The sequence below is a fragment of the Sceloporus occidentalis genome, unplaced genomic scaffold (assembly GCF_023333645.1).
Source record: "Sceloporus occidentalis isolate IW3139 unplaced genomic scaffold, rSceOcc1.0.p SCAF_170, whole genome shotgun sequence".
Classification (NCBI taxonomy): Eukaryota; Metazoa; Chordata; class Lepidosauria; order Squamata; family Phrynosomatidae; genus Sceloporus; species Sceloporus occidentalis.
The window spans coordinates 956,018-978,378 of NW_028317150.1; the positions used below are offsets into that span (position 1 = coordinate 956,018).

Sequence of the window (22,361 nt, forward strand, 5' to 3'; positions counted from 1 at the left end):
ACATTTACAGTTCCCTTCACTAAAAGTGGCACCCTTGGTAAATGGGCAGATAATGCTTTATAAAAATGTCTTGTTTACTTTCGTGTATTTAAGAAAAGATCAAAAAATTAATCTGCTCTCATGGATATCAAACAATTGCAAACACAACACAGTTTTGACCCCCCCCCCCAAAAAAAAATTATGAAATATACACTCACTGGCAACTTTATTGGGTACACATTGCTAGTACCGGATTGGACCCACTTTTGCCTGTTCTTTGCTGACAGGAGTGGTCTGCTGCTGTAGCCCATCTGCTTCAAGGTTCGACATGTTGTGCGTTCAGAGATGGTATTCTGCATACCTTGGTTGTAACGAGTGGTCATTTGAGTTACTGTTGCCTTTTTGTCATTTCAAACCAGTCTGCCCATTCTCCTCTGACATCAACAAGGCATTTTTGTCTACAAAACTGCCGTTCACTGGATATTTTCTCTTTCAGACCATTCTCTGTAAACCCTAGAGATGTTTATGCATGAAAATCCCAATAGATCAGCAGTTTCTAAAATACTCAGGTCAGGTAATCTGTCACCAACAACCATGCCACGTCCAATGTCACTTAAATCCCCTTTGTTCCCCATTCAGCAAGTTGTCTTGACCATGTCTGCATGCCTAAATGTATTGAGTTGCTGCCATGTGATCGGCGGATTAGATATTTGGGTTAACAAGCAATTGAACAGGTGAACCTAATAAAGTGGCCAGTGAGTGCATGTATGGAACCATTATTGGCATAATTTATACCAAAAATGATAAAATACATGTATTCCTATTAATTAGCTAAAATACTGTTTCACCATTCCACTAATGTGTATTTGTTCTTTAAAATGGCACCAAACTATAAGGGTGCGGCCTATAATCGGGCCAATACAGTATTTCACAATTGTTTTTATTTTTTTATTTTTGTGTCATTTGCAATAGTTTTCATACCCGTGATAGCAGAGCACTTGTGTATTTTGTAAGAAAAGATCAGTGTTAAGCTATAGACAATTTTTCACGGCATTCTTTGCTCATATTTACCAAGGCTGCCAATGTTAGTTGAGGGATGGTAGTGTATTCTTAGAAAATGTGCTTGGTATGTATGGTAGATGTACTGTTCTTATAATGTAGATTCACTTATTAACCTTTTCTCGGTTAGTGACCATCTTTTTTCTGACAGTGATCTTGCACTTACATTTATATGCAATGTCAGTGTTGTAGGATCTTCAGGTTGCAGAGTCTACTCACCTTCTGCACAACTAGTTTCTCTCACTGTTACAGCCAACTGCCTTCTTACCAACTACTTTAACCAACTGCCCAAATCAACTGTCACTTTGAGGAGTGTGACACATGGCACCACCAGTAGCTAGCACGGTTTCAGTTGCCAGAAACCATAGGAACATAACGGGGATAGAATTTGTTTTTGGGGTAAAGTTAGGTTTGGTTTCTCTTGGAAATGCATGAGGGGATTCTGCCGTATGCCCCCGCCCCAGCTATTTTCTGTCCAAGAGATGTGTTTGGCCTGCCCCTCCTGACAAGTGGTATAATTGGTACTAGTTGGCTCCAGTGATGGCTTGGTTAACTGTTGGTGTATAGATCAGTTTGCAAGCTGTACAGTACAAATATTATACACACACAGCAAAAACTATATAAAAACACCTATCTGCATAAACATTTGATTCTGTCACACTATATGGCCATATTGCTTAGCCAGCCACTATGTCAATGTACCTTAATTTTGTCGAGTCTAAATTTTCTCATGCAATTTTTAAAGGCCTCTCTTGACTGACACAATTAATGAAGTACTTGTGTGCATATTTGCAGGATTTGACCAAGCTTCCTGATTTAAGCACCTAACATACCACACTTGTGACTGGCTAAGCAATATATGGCCATATTTATACCTTAGGCGCTTTTAAATAGTATGTATTGGGTGTGCGTTGATTTCAGATGCAGATCTTGGTAAGACGAGGTGTTTTCCACATCAGAGCAGGTTTGTTAATCTTTTTGGGGAAAACAGATTTTTTTTTTTTTTTTATTTGGGCCTTATTTATGTTTTTCTTGTATGAAATGTTTTGTAAATGAATATGAACCGAGTGACTCACCCCTAAAATATATTAATTGTGTGTGTGTGTGCATTAACCCATTCAACCCCCTTTGGACAGAACTGGGAACAGTGCTCCTACAGTACAGAAGAAATGTCTTTTTTTTTCTTTTTTTTTTTTTTCCCTTTCTATTTTAGAATAGGGTTGTGGTTTGTTTTTTTTTTTTTTTATTTTAAATCTATTTTCACATAATTGGGTTTTTTATTTTTATGATTCGTAAAAGAAGGCCCTACTCCTGACTAAAATTATTTGTGAGCTCACTAGATGCTGAAAAGGGGAATCGTGGTTTAACACCCCGCCCCCTAGCCAAGCAAGTAAGACTTTTGTTGACTATGTAATAAATGCAACCGTATAAATTTAGAGTTGGTTTCTTACATGTAGGGTAGCTATAGAGTATAACCTCTAGTTTTTGCCATTTCTAGGTGAGGTGGTTTCTAGCTTTAAGAATACAGTAAAAAATTCACTTCTGAATCCAGAACCAGAGCTCAGACCAGCGCTGTCCGCTTTACTTTCCCATACCTACTTTAGGTAAGTACAAATTTAATTTAAAAAAAACATGTCAGAGGTGATTTCTCTTTCACAGGGATGTTGATTATCTGTAATTTTGTATATTTATTTTGTATGCTATTTATTAAAATATATAAAAATGATCAAAATTGTTTTAAGTCTATTGACATTAGACAGTTTATTCAAATCTACTAGTGGGTTAGACATTGATGTTCAAATATTGTAAATATCTTCCCTTTTAATAGGAATGATTTCTTGGAAGTTGTTAACTTCTTGGAAAGCTTAACTGTGAAAACCGAGGAAGAGAAGAATGAATTCTTCAAGTAAGCACATAGCTCATTATTTCTCACCATCTCCCTTTTGAAGTGGTTAATGATAAAGGTTGTCAAATCAAATTGAGGATTATCTTTTTTTGTTTTGTTTTTAAGATTTCTTCTAGATAGAGTATCACATTTGCCGGAAGATCTAATTTCCTCACGACTAGTGCCTCTTCTACTTAATCAACTTGTGTTTGCTGAGCCCATGGCAGTAAAAAGTTTTCTGCCTTATCTTCTCAGACCTAAAAGAGGTAATTTTGTGATTTATAGCCATGCTCTAGCTGCAGTAGCACACTTAAAATTCTAAGTTACACACCAAGAGTTGCTGATAATTTTAGCTGAATGGTTATCTGACGAAAAATGTAAATGTGATACTGAGGATAAATCAAAGCATTTGAAAACACAAAACCTTTTTAAATAAATGCTATACATACAGCCGAGTGCGGGCAACAAAGTACACCCTCTTTGAATTCTATGGTTTTACATATCATGATGTAATAATCATTTATTCCTTCACATGTCTACATAGGTAAAAATAAATAGGTTACCTACATAGGTAAATACAACCTAATGTTGAACAACACATAACATATTGTACCGTATTATGATTTATTCAACAAAAATAACTTACTTTTTGACATGTGGCTTTATCAGTCTCTCACATCTTAGTGGAGGAATTTTGGCCCACACTCTCCTTTGGAAGCAGTAAAGATGTACTTGGTTTTTCACACATGGCTTCTCCATTTTGGCCTTATTTCTCTTGAATATAACATGACACGGTATAAAATATCATGTGTAATTTTTAGACCTCCTAAAGAACTGATTAAGTCCTGATATGTAAAACCATAGAATTCAGAGGGTGCACTTTATTTTTTTTTATTTTTTTTACAGAACTGCATTCTCTACTAATCTGGTTTCTTTGTGTTGTGGTGTTCAGACATTATGGGAAGAAACCGAGAAGACTGCCTGCTTTCCCCAGCACTTTTCCAGGCCAAAGTTATCCCAGTACTGATGAAAATGTTTGAAGTCCATGAGGAACATGTTCGTGTAGTGCTTTTGACTCACATAGATGCCTATGGGGAATTGTTCACTTTGAAGGAGTTGAAGGACATCATTCTTCCACAGGTTGGATGACATGGGTTGGAAATATCATTGTAATAAAATGCTTTAGAATTCCATCCTCTGATCTGTCATACTCTGCCCTACTTGTTTAAATGCTTGCTAAACACCCACCCATTCAGAGAGTCAGTCTATCCTACCAATACACATAATCTGCATCTTGAAAGGAACCAACTGTTCACTTTTAAAATCTCCACACCACTGACCATTCAACATCACCTTAGCAAAATATCAAACCATCCTCACCCAAGCACTCCCTTTAATTTGATACATCTTGTTTTTGAAACAATAGAAAAACTTGTTTCGACAAAGCCAGAGTTATTTTAGTGACGTCAGTAGATCATTAAGTTAGCATATCTCATTTAATATGGGAAAATAGATATTTCTATTGATTTAAATTGATACTTCATAAATTGTGAACCAAAACATGGTGGTTGTACTGTGTGTCTGGGAGAATGGATGACCGATAAAATAAACATTGGCTTCACACTATTTTATAATTTTATTACCTTTTATTAATCCACATAAAGTCACATAAAACTTCCAGTAATAGGTTGTAGACCTCTTAGGTGTTACCTTGGTCTGATTTTTTTTTTTTTTGTTTTGTTTTGTTAATGCACAGTATGTTTGCTGGTAAATGTGAAACTCATTATTGTATAATGCTGATCCCATTTAACTGCTGTTCAGAATGATGATTGTTTGTTATTACCACTTAGGTCCTCCTGGGCTTGAGAGATACCAGTGATATGTTGGTAGCAGTCACCCTCCGTGGCCTTGCTGCTTTAGTGTGTCTGCTTGGACCAGAGGTTGTAGTTGGAGGAGGAAGGGTTAAAATATTTAAAAGTACGACACCAGGATTTACAAAAACTACTGATACTACTCCAGAAGGTAATCGGATTGAAGTAGAAGTTGTGTGTTAATGTAAAAATGATGGGTATCCTTTATTTTATACTTTCTGTAACATTTAGTTTACTTTACTTGAATATATCGCCAAAAACAACCATTGTTTACATTTTAAAGTTTGAATAGTGCTTGATTAGAGACACAAATAACCTTTCTTTCTGCTCAATAAGAAATATGGGTTCCTTGGATCCTTAACATTTAATCTGGCTCCTTCAAAACAGGTTTAAGTATCTGCTAAACTAGTCTTTATACCTGCACAACAGGAGAGTTTTTAGTAAACATGCATGCGGGAGGCTCTTTCATCCCCTGGGATGTTTATCTTCTTGTATGTTCACTGGGGAACGCTGTTTATGTCTCAAGGTAAAAGACATGTTTAGTCACTGTAGTTGATGTTGCATCAACTCAGACAGAAAATTACAGCATTTACAGAAAAAAAAGTTCTGAAATCAATACTCATATTAACCTTGGGTTGTTTGTGTTTACAGGAGCTTTGCCAGAAAAGCATCAAAAATGTGCTTTTTTTTTTTTTAGGCTTTATGTTAGTATCACCTCAACGGTTGAGATTCCTTCATTGGTTGTATACTTCAGTAAAATGTGTGATGTGCGGATATAAGCAGGTTATGTCAATGTATATCAGTTGTGCAGTCCTCTTTGTAAGAATTATAATGTAGCGGTCAACAAAGCATCAACAGCTTTACAGGGATCTTTCTTTGAGATAGTTAATTTATTGTACCTAATCCCAGTAGATAACATTGTTATTTGTGTTTCCATTGAGCTGAAATACTCCCATGATACTGCCTCCTCCAACTTTCACAGATGTATGCTTCAGATCAAGAGTTGTCTAGTCTGGGCTTCAAAACTATTTTCTAAACTATTCATCCAAATTTGCATGTAAATAACCTTAAATACAAGCTGGAAGTCCAAACTTCAATGTCATCTTCATTGCTTAATTTCAAATCCAGTGTAGTAGCATACTGAGCAGAAATTGTGTCGCAGTCCAAATATTTATAGACTTAACTGTGTGTACGGATACATGATTGGTGAGTGTGGAAATTAGATATACCGTATTTTTCGCTCTATAAGACGCACCTGCTGATAAGACGCACCTAGATTTTAGAGGAGAAAAAAAAGGAAAAAATATTTTGAGCTAAAAAATGGGCTATAAAAAAAGGACATCATCCTCCCGTCATGCCTGCACAGAAAAAAGCTGGTCAGACATGATGGGAAGTGTAGTTGGACTACAAGCGCCGTACTGCGCATGCGCCGGCGCCATACGTGACACGGCGCTTGCGTCAAATCCCCCCGTCCTCTCCATCCAGTCCGCCCTTAGCCGTCGCAACGGACCAGAGAAGAGGAGAGGCGGCGACAGAGGCGGCGGTCTCCAGATGAAGACCTCCCCTGGACGGCGAAGCGAGACAGAGACTGTCCGGGACACTTTTGGTGAGTACCGTATTGGCTCGGATATAGGCCGCCCCCGTATATAGGCCGCACCCTAAAAGTTTGGTGCTTTTTTAAAGAAAACGTTTTTTTCTTTAAAAAAGCACCAAAAAACATACTGCCACTCTGCCCCCCCGCCCCCCGAGATATGCTACCACTGTCCTCCCTCCCCGAGATACGCTGCCACTGTCCTCCCTCCCCGAGATACGCTGCCACTGTCCTCCCTCCCCGAGATATGCTACCACTGTCCTCCCTCCCCGAGATACGCTGCCACTGTCCCCCTCCCCAACTTACCGGAGCAGACTCCCGGGTGTCTTGCGGGGCCGGCGGGGGACATCTACGCAATACAACTTCCGGTGCGGCACATCCGGCACCGGAAGTTGTATTGCGTAGACGTCCCCCGCCGACCCCGCAAGACACCCGGGAGTCTGCTCCGGTAAGTCCGCGGGGGGTGCAGAGGTAAAACGCATCCGCACGATGCGCTTAGACAACCTCCCGTGCCGGCACCCCCCCCCGTGGGAAGTGCTGGCAGGGGAGGCTGTCTGAGCGTATCGGGGAGTAGGATGCAGGTCCCCTGCACCGCTGCGGGGGATCTGTATCCTAACCCCGCTGCCTGCCCGGCGCCCGGGACTGCATGTCCCGGGCGTCGGGCGCTAGACCCCGAATATAGGCCGCACCCCCACTTTAAAGTCTTAAAGTGGGGGAAAAAAGTGCGGCCTATATTCGAGCCAATACGGTATATCGTTGCCCCCCCCCTCCCTGCCTGCATCTTCGCTCTATAAGACGCGGCTGATTTTTCATCCTACTTTGGGAGGAAAAAAACTGCGTCTTATGGAGTGAAAAATACGGTAATACTCTTGTTAACAAAAGTCTCAATATCAAAGTTCAACAACTTTATCATATTACTATTTTCAGTGTTCTAGAGAAAAGCCCTTCTTACGCTAATGTCCATCAAAGCTAATGCGTACATGACAAAAATAGCCTCCACATGATAATGATTGTATTTCTATGGTATTTTTAATTGAAGTTGATCTACAGAACTTTTAACCCTTAAGGACCAGGGTTATAAAATACTACAGAACCAGAGCAGTTTTCATGTTCTTGTAACCGTACTCTCAAATGTATATACCGTATTGGCTCGAATATAGGCCGCACTTTTTTCCCCCACTTTAAGTCTTGCAGTCCCGGGCGCCGGGCAGGCAGCGGGGTTAGGATACAGATCCCCCGCAGTGGTGCAGGGGACCTGTATCCTACTCCCCGATACGCTCAGACAGCCTCCCCTGCCAGCACTTCCCACGATGCGTTTTACTTCTGCCACCCCCCGACTTACCGGAGCAGACTCCCGGGTGTCTTGCGGGGCCGGCGGGGGACATCTACGCAATACGCGTATACAACTTCCGGTGCCAGTGCCGGCACCGGAAGTTGTATACGCGTATTGCGTAGATGTCCCCCGCCGGCCTCGCAAGACACCCGGGAGTCTGCTCTGGTAAGTTGGGGGGGGGGGGCAGAGGAGGACAGTGGCAGCATATCTCGGGGGGGGGGGGGGAGGACAGTGGTAGCATATCTCGGGGAGGGGGACAGAGTGGCAGCATGTTTTTTTGGTGCTTTTTTTTTTTTTTTAAAGAAAAAAACTTTTTTCTTTAAAAAAGCACCAAACTTTTAGGGTGCGGCCTATATACGGGGGCGGCCTATATCCGAGCCAATACGGTATATTTTTATTTTTTTGGCACAAGTAGGGCTTTCTTTTCAAACCATATTCATATATGTATTTTATAGGTATATAGATTATAGGTAGTATAAATGGGGTGGGGGGGTAACATCAAAAACATATATTTTGTGAAAATTTGGATGTGTGCACTGCGCCCTTAATCACAATAGCTGCAATCCCCTCTGGTATCTCAACCAGCCAAAACACGAAAATTTAGTTTTACCGCTAATAAACTCCAAAACTAATCCTAGCCCTATCTAACAAGTTCCCCACTAACCCCCAAAAATCCCTAACTAAATATAACAAAAAAAATAACCCCTTAGAGTCAAGTAAAAAAAAAAAAAAATTACCGTATTTGCTCGATTATAAGACGAGGTTTTTTTCAGAGCAAATGCTCAAATAGGTCTGACTATGAGACGAATAAGATCCAGATCCCCCCGCAGTTCCCCCCCCCGCCCCACTTACCGGTACTTCTGAGTCCCCGGTGTGTAGCTGGGGCAGCGTGTAGATGTCTACACGATTCGCGTAGACAACTTCCGCTGCAGCCAGAAGGAGGTGTGGCTAGCAGCGGAGGTTGTCTGCATCCATCGCGCAGACCTTTTCCGGCTGTCAGAGATCAGAATTCCCCGCACCGGTGCCGCACAACCCCCGCTGCTAGCCACGCCTCCTTCCGGCTGCAGCGTGGGTTCTACACGCTGCCCCGGCTACATGACAGGGAAGTCAGAAGCACCGGTAAGTTTGGGGGGGGGGTGCCGGGGGAGTGTTAAATGGGGGGCATAAGGCATTTCTGGAGGCAGAGTGCTCTGTGAAATGCCTTTTAACACGCTTAATGCCACTCTGCCTCCAGAAATGCCTTTTTAACCCTCTATACGCCACTCTGCCTCCTGAATGCCTTAAACCTCCCTATATGCCACTCTTCCCCATAATATGCCTTTTAACCCTCTAAATGCCAAAGTGGCATATAGGGGTATAAGGCATTTCTGGAGGCAGAGTGGCACATAGGGGGTCAAAAGGCATATCATGGGGCACAGTGGCATATATAGGGGGTATAAGGCATTTCTGGGGCAGATGTGCATAACTGGGGGGCAGGTTGGAAAATAGAAGGAAATAAAACCAAAATATTTTTCTCCATCATAGCTTTTATAAAAAAAAAAAAATAGTTTAGATGAATTAACATTTACTGGTAAAACTTTTTTCCTATAGGGTCGTCTTATATTCAGGCTTTTTCTTTTTTTTCTAAATTAATATTCAGATTTGGGGGGTCGTCTTATAATCGAGCAAATACGGTAATTTTAAGAAATCTCATTCCCTGCAGGGAATTCTCCTTTCTGGCAGCCCGGGGAAGGTATGTGTGATGAGCGTAGACAACCTCCGCTGCTGCCCGCACTTTCGCCGGCGCTTGGTGATAGATGCCCGGTGTAAGTGCCGTCAGCAGCTGAGGTTACCAGACAGGAGGATCGAGGTCCCTTGCAGAGCTGCGGGGATCTGGATCTTAGTCTCATAGTCAGACCTCTATTTGAGGTCTGATTATAAGATGACATCGATTATAAGACGAGGGGTATTTTTGAAAACCTTGTCTTGTATTTGAGCAAATGCGGTATGTTGCAAGGGGCAAAGAAGATACAGGCAAGTTGTGAAGTCGGGGGCCCCGGGGTAATTTTCACACCATGGCCCTGTGGCTTCTAGCTACACCCCTGTATTCTGCTAAGAACAGGTGAATGATAAATGTTTTATTTTTAAGTGTGATATATGAATGTGAGGTTTGATGCTACTTACTACTTTACTGGATTAATAGCAAACACAATGGCTGTTAAGCTGTGAGCCATATTTATTCCATGAATACAGGTTTCAGACACGGGTTAGTGTTTCTTTGTGGGACACTATTTGGAAGCCTTGGTCCTGTTTGGAGAGCAATGCCAACATGTTGTTCTTACCAACTAGTGATGTCCGAATCATGAACGAATTGTTCATTTGATCCGATTCTTTTTAGTGATCCGGAACCAGTAGACTGAACGATTCATTTGTAGCAGTGCCAGTTCAGTCTGTGAATCATGTGGCTGTAACCTGATCCTAGAGTGAGTCATCTGCAGAGCACTCGGACACAGACTCTGGGGTCAGGTTACAGCTCATTAATTTACAGAGGAACGATGACTCATAGAGTCAGAGAGTCGTTCGAAGATTCGAATGATCCGAAGATTCAATGATTCGAATCTTACAGGGATCCGAATCTTACAGAGATTTGAATCATTCAGAGAATATTACTGATACCATACTTTTATAAATAAATACATTAATAATGTTCACTGCCCCCAGGATTTAGATTCCCCTGAGTTTGCCCCCCCCTTTACCTATAACTGCACCTTCAGTTAACTTTATTAAATTAATTAAATTAACCCTCGGTCATCAGCATAAAATTAACCCTTATACCCCATCAACCATAACTGCCCCTAAATTAACCCTAAAGCCCCCATCAACCATAACTGCCCCTAAATTAACCGTAAAGACCCCATCAACCATAACGGCCCCTGAAATTAACCCTAAATACTCCATTACTCGAAATGATCCGATTCACTTTAATGATCCGAACTTCCCATCGCTATTGCCAACAACACCAAAATGTTTTCAGGGCTTCCTCTTTTTAAAAATCCCTGACCACACCTTTCCCTTGAATGGTAGATTAACACTATGTATACCTGATGGCCTGTTTTAACCTGTTACTGACAGTGGTTATGCACAACTTTACACCTATACAATCTGTCACAATTATGCATTTTTGACAGGTGAATAATGCATCTTACAGAATAGATTATGGCTAACGCTGCAGTCTGCCTGTTTGGTGACACCACAGTGCTTCTAAACTCATGATATTACTAGTTAATGTTTCCCAAGTGGGAAATGTTGAACCTGTACAGTTTGTCGCTTAGCAATATTCAGTACTTTAGGAAGCAGGGGAGATTGAAGTATTTCGTCAGCGCCGTCTCAGGGGATGGTTAGTGGCTGATTAGGACTTGGAAAACAACAATATTACTTCAGATCTGTCACTTAACCTTTGCGCAAACTCCTTTTACTTTGATATCTTGGCTACCTGTCTACGTAATGGATGACTTTTGTCCTAATTATTTATTGTAGATGCTTTGCTCATTTATAGTCTAACTTAACCCCTTCAGTCCCCGGAGTTTTTGGTACCTCAAGTCCCGGAGCAATTTAAACTATATATTGTTTTGCTAAAAATTTAGGATGAGAAATTTAGTAAAAAATAGAGAAAATATTTTTCACTCTGAATCCTCACAAAATTAGGTCATGGAAAGTCCCCTCCAAGTTTATCAATTTAGGTGTCCTGATTTCAGAAATACCTCATGTGTATATATAATTTCCGTACATTTATTCTTTACAAAGCTGTAGAATTTTTACATTAGGTATGATGGGATTTAAACAAATAAACCAAAAATACCCACAAAAGTATATATTTCTGTAAAGCAGAATAAATGCAGCTATTTGGCCACCAATCACTGTCAAAGGTGGCCACAGAAATGATTTCCAGCGCTTTTCCCTCCAACACTTCTGTGTTGCCTAGATTTTTTTGCACAGGGTATGTGTTACGGCAGAGAAACCCAGCCAAAATTGTTTAGCTGCATCTCCTGATTACGGAAATACCCCACATCCTTAGTTTTTTTTTCTTTCTAGAGGGCATATCCATCCCTTACGTATAGTACCTTATAGGGTAGTATTTTTCATACTTATGGCTTAACGGGTTTGGGGGCTGTGAACGGGGGCAGGGTGGTTATACCTTTTAGATGTTGTGTTAGGGCAATGGGATTTTCTAAATAATTTTATTTTATCAGTGCAGTATGGTTAGAGGTCCTCTTAGGGACCTCCTAAACATGTTGTTAATGCTGGGGATGTCACAATGACATCACTTAGCTCACTTTATTGTTTTTTTTTATTGTATTTTAGTGATTTTTTTTTTGTTGTTGTTGTTAGATCACAGTGTCTGTGATCAGTGCCTCATCTCAGCGATCGGATATCCCAGCAGGGTCTAGACAGACCCTGTAGGGGATATCCTGTCATCTGATGACCTTCCAGGTGACGTCAGCAGTGACGTGACCCTGTAGGGAATGCCCGATCGGGCATTTAAACCTGTAACGGTTTTCCGACGTTCACGTCCGCAGCTGTTACAGGCGATCGCGAAGCAGAAAGCCAGCGATGCTGGCTTTTGCTGACAGAGGGGAGCTCAGGCTGTCAAACAGCCTGATCTCCCATGCAAGAAGGTCAGGATGTACCAGTACGTCAATAAGGGTTTCTTGCGTTTTATGGACCTACCCGTACGTCCATAGGACTGAAGGGGATAAGCGCTTAAGAAATGGCATTGTTGAATGTGAGGATAGACCCCAGTGATAAACCAGAAGAGCTGATTAAGTAAAGTTACTTTGTTCCCTGAAATACTTTTACCGAGTAGATAAAACATGTCAGTCTTAGACCATTTTTAGTGGATTTCGATTGCTCCATACGAAGGTAAATTGTATAATGTACATTTAACGGATCTTTTTTCTGACGGTACAGTTGTGTGGCGAAAAAAGTAAACCCAACGATTTGAGAAATTGATAAGGTCATACAGAAAACGATTACTTCAGGTTATTGCTGCTAAAGGTGGTTCTACAAGCTATTCGGATCATTAAGAGTACTTTGTTTTTAACACATGGCTTCTCTGTTTTGGCTTTATTTTTGTTGAATAAATAATGACAAAGTTTAAGGTTGTATTTACCTAATTTTTAGACCTGGTAAGGAAAAGATGATTGTTTATTATGTCCTGATATGTAAAGCCATATAATTCAAAAAGAATGCACTTTCTTTTTCACGCGACTAATTATGTGTTAGTTTTATTCAGCATATTACTAAGTTGGCTGTTCTGTTGAACAATGCTGTTGAGGTATGGATATATTATGCCATTACTTATAGTCATCATATAGTCAGTTTGTTCAGTTGTGCTAAAGATGTATTAAAACGGCTACTTACCAAATGGCAAACTCATCTCCTATAAAGAGATATGCAGGTATGCTGTGTGACTGACTGCCACTGAGTGAGTACCTGAGCATTAGCTGTTACAGGCATTACTGAACCAAACCAATAGTTGTACTGACACATGCTTCAAAAATGGGAAATTACCCTTTTAAAGGTGATTCTATCCTTGCAAACTGGGCTTCCAAAAGGATAAAGCATTATTAAATTGCAGTCTATGACCCCAAAATATGTTGGTATTTTTCTGTGCATGTCATTACATAAATATTTCTAGTAGGAAGTGGCTTATTAGTTTTTAGTTGATGCTTTTATTAAAGACTCATCATTATTGACACAAATAACATTGTGGTATGTGTGTCTGTCTTCCTAGTAGATGAGCTGCTTTTACCTCAGCTGACTACATCTTGTTCTCTAGTGCCTTTTAAATTATAGATCATGTTGTTAAGATTTTCATAATGGCAGCATCATTCTTGGACTCCACTAAAATGAATCTTGGATTTCTCTTTCAAGGTTTACCTTATACACCTGTGCATTCTCCTCCTGACTGGATATAAATGTCAGAAAAATGAAAAACTTTGCATTGTAAATGGCAACATCACGCATCAGTTATGGACGAACAGAACATTCTACATCGCAGCCTATGCCCCTATTACCAAGATAATATTCATCACCTATATTAAGTTTGCAAAATCAGCTTCCTGGTGTTTTCAGTTGAGAACAAAAAATAGAATACAAATTTGTCCTGCTACACCCCATACCTTTTTATAAAGGATGCCATACATTTCTTTTCATCTTTTTTATTCCCTTTCTCTTGGACATGTCTCAGATTGGAGGAGGAATGTTGCTTTTTGTATTCCAGACTAGAAAAAAATCCATTCTTGCATTTTGTTCTGCTCATCTACGTAATAGTTTTCCCAAGGACCACTCTTCTCTCCAGTCTTCTGTGTTTTACATCTTTCAAATATTTGTGAAGAGGTGTTGGATTTCTTTTCTATGTCATACACAACTTTTAGATTTGGAACAATAACATGAGATTTTGCATGTTATTTTCTTAGCATATCTTTGAATGTGTTTATTAAAATATGTAAATATGCATATTTTGAGTGGAAAGTGTGGGTCCTTCATGTATGTCTGTGGCCGTACCAAAAGTATTGCCTAATAATCTCTGGAAACCCTGATTTCTTTATATTCTTATACAGCCCACGTTGTAGGACTCAAACATAAAGGCAGTTTTCCAGACATAGATTTGCTCATAATGTTACTGATCTGGGCAATGTTAATTCTCAATCTGCATTAGAATAGCATAGAAAAAAGTTTTGGTTAGAGATGACTCAAAACAAGAAACGTTCTGAGAGTTGATTATTGATATGTCGGTCTGTGTGCTTTAAATATTGTAAGTTTATTATAGTATGAGTATATTAACAAGCGAATTCAAGAATATTCAATGGAATTTTACCTACCTTCCTGATGATAAATTCAGTGCTTACAGTTGGTTGATATAGCATATTAGCATTTTTTTGTTTGCAACAAGTTTTAAAAATTCCCTTTTAGCCTTAACGTTGCAAAAATGTTTTTCTGCCGCAGTCCACTGTAGAGCTTCTGTAGATCTTCTGTTTTAACTTTTAGTTCCTGTTTAAATTGTTATAATAATTGACAAACCTGAAATTTTGAGGAATGTTTAATAAACAAATCAAAAGATATTTGTTTTACTCCAAGGTCAAATAGAAATAAGAGTTGCAGCCTTAATGGGATTGACATATGTAGTGTAAAATCAGTTGTTTTTTTTTTTTGTTTTTTTTTTTAATAACGCTTTTCTTGTTACAAACCATTAAGTGTAATATGTTTTTGGTTTCTAATTAGATTGCTCATTTATATATTGGTTTATTCAAAATCATGTTGGTAATAGTTTTTTGTTACTTTGAGAACTGTGCATAACCTGTCAGTTTACTTGAGTAACCAAAGCATGTATTCACAACAGATTCTCCAGTGCATTTTGCCAATAACCAACAGATGCTTCTGAACCATGAAACAAAGACCAGTTTGCCAACAGTTCTTGCCAATCGTACTTTATCAGGAAGTGACCAAGCCAGTCAGAACACTTTGTTAGGAAATGATTTGGATATAAAAAAAACTTTCAAGGAAATATCAAGGGGTGATCTTTATACAAGTAAGTGTTTTGTTTTCCTTCCGCCTTACTAAAAGTATTTGTGTATCTCCCCGATCATCATATTCAACACTGATATATGAAAAAAAATATATTCAATGAAAAAGAAACCTTACTGTATTTAGTCAAAAGAAAAACATATTTTCCACAATACTTTGCTTTTTTAATGGTAAAAACATGAACAATTATATTAACCCCTTAAGGACCGGGCTCGTTTTTTCTTTTTGTACCCTGTGGGACCGAGGCTGTTTTAATACTTTTGTGGTGCTTGTGTTCAGCTGTAATTTTCTCCTCACCTCCTATTTTGATCGTATCATCTTATTTACTATAAAAAAAATAAAAAAAACATGGTGAAAAATTGAAAAAAAAAACATTTTATGACTTTTATTTGAAAAATCTTTTACTCACCTAAAAAGCAAGTAAAAAAGCTAGCTAAATAGATTCTACTACTTGTCCTGAGTTTAGAAATACCCAATGTTTTTATGTTTTTTTGCTGTTTTTTTGTAAGTTATAGGGCAATAAGTACAAGCAGCGTTTTATGATTTCCAAACCTTTTTTAACAAATCTGGTCAGTCTGCCTCCATGTCCTCTTTGGAACATCTTTGAAGCCGGTTAACTCAATTTAACCAATTCAAACCATATATTTTTGAAAACTAGACACCCCAGGGTATTTCAAATGCTGTTATTTTAACCCTTTCCAATTACACTTTGTCAAACTTTGTAATAGTAAATTTTTTTATTTTTTTCACACAAATTGTACTTTAGTTATCGATATACAGGTCCTGGTATATGTCACGGTCGAACAACACCCCAATGTGTGTTCAGGAACATCTCCTGAGTACAGAGATACCCCACATGCATGGGTTTGTCAGATTGTTTGGCTGGTAAAAGGCTACTTTTGGGCATGCGTAATTCAGGTGGTCATTTGGTCATTCTGCCTCCATCTACTCTTTGGAATATCTTTGAATCTGGTTAACTCAATTTAACCCCATCAAACCATATATTTTTGAAAACTAGACACCCCAGGGTATTCCAAATGCTGTTATTTTAACCCTTTCCATGCACCAATTATACAACTACACTTTGTCAAACTTTGTAATAGTAATTTGTTTTATTTATTTTTTTCACACAAATTGTAATTTAGTTATAGATATACAGGTTCTGATATATATGTCACTGTCACACAACGCCCCAATGTGTGTTCAGGAACATCTCCTGAGTGCAGTGATACCCGACATGCATGGGTTTGTCGTGTTGTTTGAGATTTAAAATGCCACATTTGGGAAGTGCGCTTTTTTTCTCCATTTTGGTCAGTCTGTACCTATGCCCTGTCTTTGAGCTCGGCCACTCCAATTTACCCCATCAGCCATTTTTTTTTTATATATATATATATATTAGACACCCCTTGGGTATTTGAAGTGCTTTTATTTTAACTCTTTGTTGAGATTTTTGAGAAATTTTAGCACTTGCTCAAAATAATAAACTTTATTTTTTAATACTTTTTTAAATATTTTTTTTACACATTTTGCTAGTACTGGATGGTTCATCTAGTGACATCACTGCATAATTATTTTTAAATGTTAGCACTTTTTTTTATTTTTTGAATATTTTACTAATCACATTGTGATTAGAAAGCTGGGCTCCATTGACTTGCATGGTTGAATGCAGTACCTGTATTCAACCTGCAAGTGGAGCCAGAGTTCTCTAGAGGGTCTGGAGACCATCTAGCGAACTATTTCATGTTTATTGTTTTTTTTCCCGGGCCGCCGCCATCTTGCTGATGGCGAAGATCACCGGCAGCTGTGGCTGTGACAGCGGTCACAGCCCATCCGGAGGTAAGTGTTTGGTGTCGCTGGATGCCTCCTGATCGAGGCATTCCAGCGACACCATTTACGTTTTAGGAGGTGCTTTTAAAACTGGCGTTGACGCCCTGGGGAGGGGACAGACATGGCCCCCGATGCCGATCTCGGCTTTGCTGAAAGCCTCGACATGGAGGCATTACAGTAACGCCGTTTAAGCGAAGATAGTGATCGTTGATCACTTTCTAAGCTTATTTAATTTTTTGACGGTTCAGGACCGTCAAAGGTCGTTAAGGGGTTAAAAGCACCAATAAACTTTATATGAGTAACTTTTGGCTTTTCGATGAAGCCAAATTATTTTTCTGTTGTCCACCAATTTTGTTTTAAAATGGCTTATGATGCAGATGTTAACTAGAACTTATATTCTGTTTCAGTGCTGAAATGAGCAGTCCTCACTGCAGTAGCAAGATCATCGGTTATACATGATATAAATTTTGTGGGGGGGAAAAATTAACCAACAATTTCAACATGTAGTAAACGGAATTATATTATGTTACAAAGATCTCTGTAGTTCATTTATATTACGGTATATGGGATTTTAGGTTTAATGTTTTTATTTCAAATGTAGCCGTGTGGAATTTGTTCAATGGTTTGTCATGTTATCCCATGAGAATTTTGTGTTTAACTGACAAATAAAGGTCAAGTAATCCACCATATTTTAAAAGTCAATTTTTTTTGTCTGTTACCAAGCACATTCTATAGCCTTTTTTATATAAATCTGTTTGTAGAAAAAACAATCTCTGTGTATTTTAAATATATTCCTTTTTTTTTTTTATTTATCAGATGATCACTTGTCACATGCAACCTCAATAAACCAAGTAACTATTTGTCAGAACGCTCTTAGTACTAGCAGTGTAAATAAATCATCTGAAGAGTGGCCAGATTGGAATGAGCCAGAAGTGAAAGAAAATTTACATGAGAATACAGCAAACACCTTGGTTTTCAATGACCCAGATAACGCGCTATGGGATGACTTTGGATCACCAAATGAACTTTCAGGAAATGCTGCCACAAAAAGTTCAAACTTTGCCCATCTGGGCACTGATAAAAAAGAGCCCAACTCTGATCTCAGCAGTTTTTCTACTGTAGGCAGCTGGATAACCAGCACTCTGAAACCAATTAAAGAAACCAACAAAACCGTGTTAAAATTTCAGAAATCGTCACAGGAAAATCCTGCAGAGAAGAAATTTGGTTCTGGATTTGATTTGGGAGAAGAATTCACAATAAAGGTCACAAAGAAAGCCAGAGACCCTGAACTGGACTGGTTTGCTGACATGACTCCAGAAATAAAATCATCTTCTGTTCTTTTTAATGTATCTAATTTTGAAACCGGGAACCTTGTTGAACAATATAAAGAAATTGGTAATGAAGTTCACAATATATCAGATACAAATAGTTCTAAGAATGGATTTTCATCCAAGTTTGCTGCTGCTGACCAAACTGCTGATGTAAGTGATATAATTGTGTGAATAGCTCTGTGAGATACACTTCAAGTAACCATTTTACCTAAACTATTTATTTTTTCCCATATTTATTGTACACCAACAGGTTTCAAAGATTCCGGTGCAAAAAGAGGGTTGGCTAAAAAGACACATTAGGGATTAATTTAAAAAGTGTGTATGTGTCCCCATAAAATGCAACTTTTAATAAGTACTTAAAATTGTCTCTAAAATTCCTGTGAAATATAAAATGAATATAATCCCCTGTTTATAAAGTTCCCATTGGGAGCTTTAGAAGGGGGATTATATTCACTTTATATTCCACTGGAATTTTAGGGCCAATTTTAAGTATTAAGTTACATTTTATGGGGAAACAGACACTTTTTTGTTTTAGGTTTCAAAGATTACACGCGGAAAATACATAGTTGAAGCTGTACAGAAATCCAACATTTTACCGTTCTTAACGCAAAATAAGGATGGTTTTGCAGAGACATAATATTACATCCTCTGTCCTAGATGGGTTAAGATAAACTGGGATTTACATTACTTCTAGTGTGTGAGTTGCATTTCATTTTTATTACTGTATTCTGTTACCCATTTAACATCAAACGCTATGTTTGTAAAAATGTTAGTTCATAGAATGTCTTAACAACCAGTACTTATCTATCTTATTTACTTGGCAGATGGATGCAGAAGGCTGGGGTGAAGAAAATGATTTTAGCTGGGAAGAAGATTCCTATAACTGATTAACCTTTTGAGGGCAAAGATGTTATACTACTTGTTGTATAGGCCAAGAGTATATACTCAGTGACATTATTAGTAGACATTTTAGAAGGACCTGTGCTTACATAAATTGACACAGCGGATGAAGAAATAAATTAACATTTTCATCAGTAATTGTGATTCTATACTTATGGTGCTTTTTGGTTTGGAACTGGTAATCTCTCATGATTTGTTTCATTTGTAATCAGAACTGTAGTTTTATTGAAAGTCCCTATATTAAGGAAATGTTTGGTTTTTGTTGTGTGGTTGATTTTATATTTGAAGTATGAAAAAGTTTGCTATAGTGTACAGTCCCTGACAGCCTCATATCACCTCATGGTTTCCTTTTAAAGTATTTAAGTGTAACAATTTTATGCTAATCTATAGTAAATAAAATATGTCAGGATTAAAGAAAAAAGTGAATTTTATTTATATATATTTACATACACATGAATGTTGTGCCCTTTTAGCGAAAACAAACATCATCTGGGTGAAATAGGAAGAAAATCATCTTGTTAAACAATTAAATTTCTAGTAAAGGCAAAAGCCTCTAGTGGCTTTGCTTTAAACTTTGGAGAGTTTATCGTTGGACAGAAATGCGGATTTTAAAGGCATTAATGGTGAATGCTAATGTCGTTATGGCCATGAGCCTCCAAGTACAAGCCCCCAGTATCATAGGTATTGGAATTCTGCAACGTCTTAAGGGGCCATACGTTCCCCAAGCTTTATGTTCCAAGGGGCAATATCCGTTTTGTGGCTTTAGAGGGCATTTTGCGATATTGTGTAATCGGGCTCCCTGGTGGGCCTCGGCTCAATTAGCTGGTAAGTGGGATTTGAGAACTGGCCTATTTACAGTACAGATATCAGTGCTTAGACAGCACAAAGCTCCAAAGTATTTCCCATGATACGCAACTTTCTGAGGTAAAGCACCATATGAAATGACAATGTATCTACACACACACACACAATGTACAGTGCATGGGAGAAGAGTCCCTTTTCAAAGCTTGTGCACAGCCTAAGGTTGAGCCCCTCCCCCAACTAAATTAATAGCAGGCTATTACTTAATATTTGGTTTGACAGAGAGAGAGAGAAACATTGTCAGATAGCCCTGGTCTATGCTTTGCAATGTGTGCTTATATATAGGGAAATGTATGTGTGGTAACCATCGTTCTACTCAAGCTTCCTATTAGTTTAATCCCCAGATTCTGTATGATTTAAGAAAAGCTGTCCCACCAAGCTAACGGTAGACTTCTTTGATCTGTTTTTAAATCAGATTTTCCATATTTGTGCCATGTTAGAAAAGCTTTATATCGCATTTCTGTGAGTGTTTAAAAATGAATCGCAGAATATTTGCATGCATTATAGGATACATATTGTGAGTATAATTTTGTAAAGACAATCTTTAGTCCAAGTCATGTGGACAACAGATTTGTAGATAAGTCAGTACACTGTGCTAGGTATGTACTATCAATAGTTGCAAACATTTATTTTGCATTGTTGGCCTAACTCTTTCTGCCTGAGAAATAATTTAATGGCCTGCAGAAAACATCCTATGTATGGAAAAAGTCCAAAATGTATATGTCAAGTCAATAGCTGTAAGCTACTTTTGTATGAGCGCTCTTCAGTCAAAATATTGTTATAGTACATCTGGAACACTTAAGAGCTGCCCATTGCCCAGAATATGTCTAACTTTTGAGGTCTCTCTTGAAAGCTAGAATCCGCATGCATTTAGCAGGGAGACTCTTTTGTTCCAGTACAATTATTAAAACACTGTGTTATATCCCAGTGATCCATATGGATAAATAATCTACCTCAAATCACCTTGTGTTATAGTGCACTGTGGCATGCTGGTGGATAAGATGAAGCTACAATATTATAGATTTTTAAAAACCCTTGTATTGAATTGTAAACATATATACAATGATTTGAATGATTTTGTAACAAGCAGTAAGGCACAACAATGAGTAGTCTTTGGGATCCAAGCAAAACAAAAACATATCAGCGGTGCAGGTGGAACTACCAAACCTAATGAGTCATTGTATAGATACAGATTTAAACATATTCCAGTGGTTTTTTTGTTTTTTTGTAGAACAAGGCTCACAGCTGCCCCATTTTAACAATGAAGGCACATTTCAAGGATAGAACAGTGTCAATGTGTTAAATATTGGCCTTTCCCAAACCCTTTATTATGCTAAAGCAAAAAAGTTATGGGGGCGCAAAAGCCATAATTTCTATCTCATAAGTTTTGCCATAGTCCTGTTGGCATGAATGGTATTAATATGTGTAAATATGTTACACCATTTTTAAATCAATAACCTGCACACATTTAAAACACCTTTTCCATAAAAAAAGTGAATTTTGTAATTTTAATGGGTGGCAAATATTAATATACTTTGTATCCTAATCGTAAAATGATGCTTGTACAAATGCTGTTAATGTATTTAATGCATACAATATGCGCAGAAACCCTGTTTCGTTATATAATTTTGGCAGAAAAGCTTGTGTGATAAATAAGAAAAAAACCAAACAATTTTCTACTTTAACAAATATGGAGCACTCCATGAAAGTAAGCAGAAGCAGATCATTTTTATAAAATGTTTAGCACAAATGTCTCAAAACAAAATAATTACCTTTACAAGTATCCAATAAACATGCCTTAGTTGACTTGAAAGCTTGTAATCTAATGCAATTGAGTTAGCCAATAACAATGATTCAGCAAATAGCCGCATACCTTATTTTATAAAAACTGTGTAATGCCACAGTATGCAAATGTAGAAATATTTTAAAGTATAACCAGTGGCATTAAAAACAGATGCAGTTTATCAGATTTAATTAGGAGAAATGTTGTTTGCTCTGGTGTATTTTTGTTTTGTGAAATTAGTGGTTTTACATTAGATTTATTTCTAAAATGTAAATAAGAGCTGCTGCTAATGAATATAGTCATTTTAAGGGCCTCTAACATGTTCTACCAATAAAAAATATTTAATAAAAATTTTTTGTTTGCATTTGGCTTGTT

General features: G+C 38.2%; 1 protein-coding gene across 1 annotated transcript in view; it reads left to right on the plus strand.

Moving 5' to 3' along the window:
* Positions 1 to 18,613, plus strand: part of LOC149279333 (protein-associating with the carboxyl-terminal domain of ezrin-like) — a 32,121-nt gene extending 13,508 nt beyond the window's left edge. The window contains exons 5-10 of the mRNA XM_089501301.1: positions 2,537 to 2,642; positions 2,867 to 2,944; positions 3,050 to 3,189; positions 3,876 to 4,063; positions 4,774 to 4,945; positions 17,928 to 18,613. Of these exons, the coding sequence (XP_089357427.1) occupies positions 2,537 to 2,642; positions 2,867 to 2,944; positions 3,050 to 3,189; positions 3,876 to 4,063; positions 4,774 to 4,945; positions 17,928 to 18,613 (1,370 nt within the window). The remainder of the gene's footprint in view (positions 1 to 2,536; positions 2,643 to 2,866; positions 2,945 to 3,049; positions 3,190 to 3,875; positions 4,064 to 4,773; positions 4,946 to 17,927) is intronic.
* The last annotated feature ends 3,748 nt before the right edge of the window (positions 18,614 to 22,361 follow it).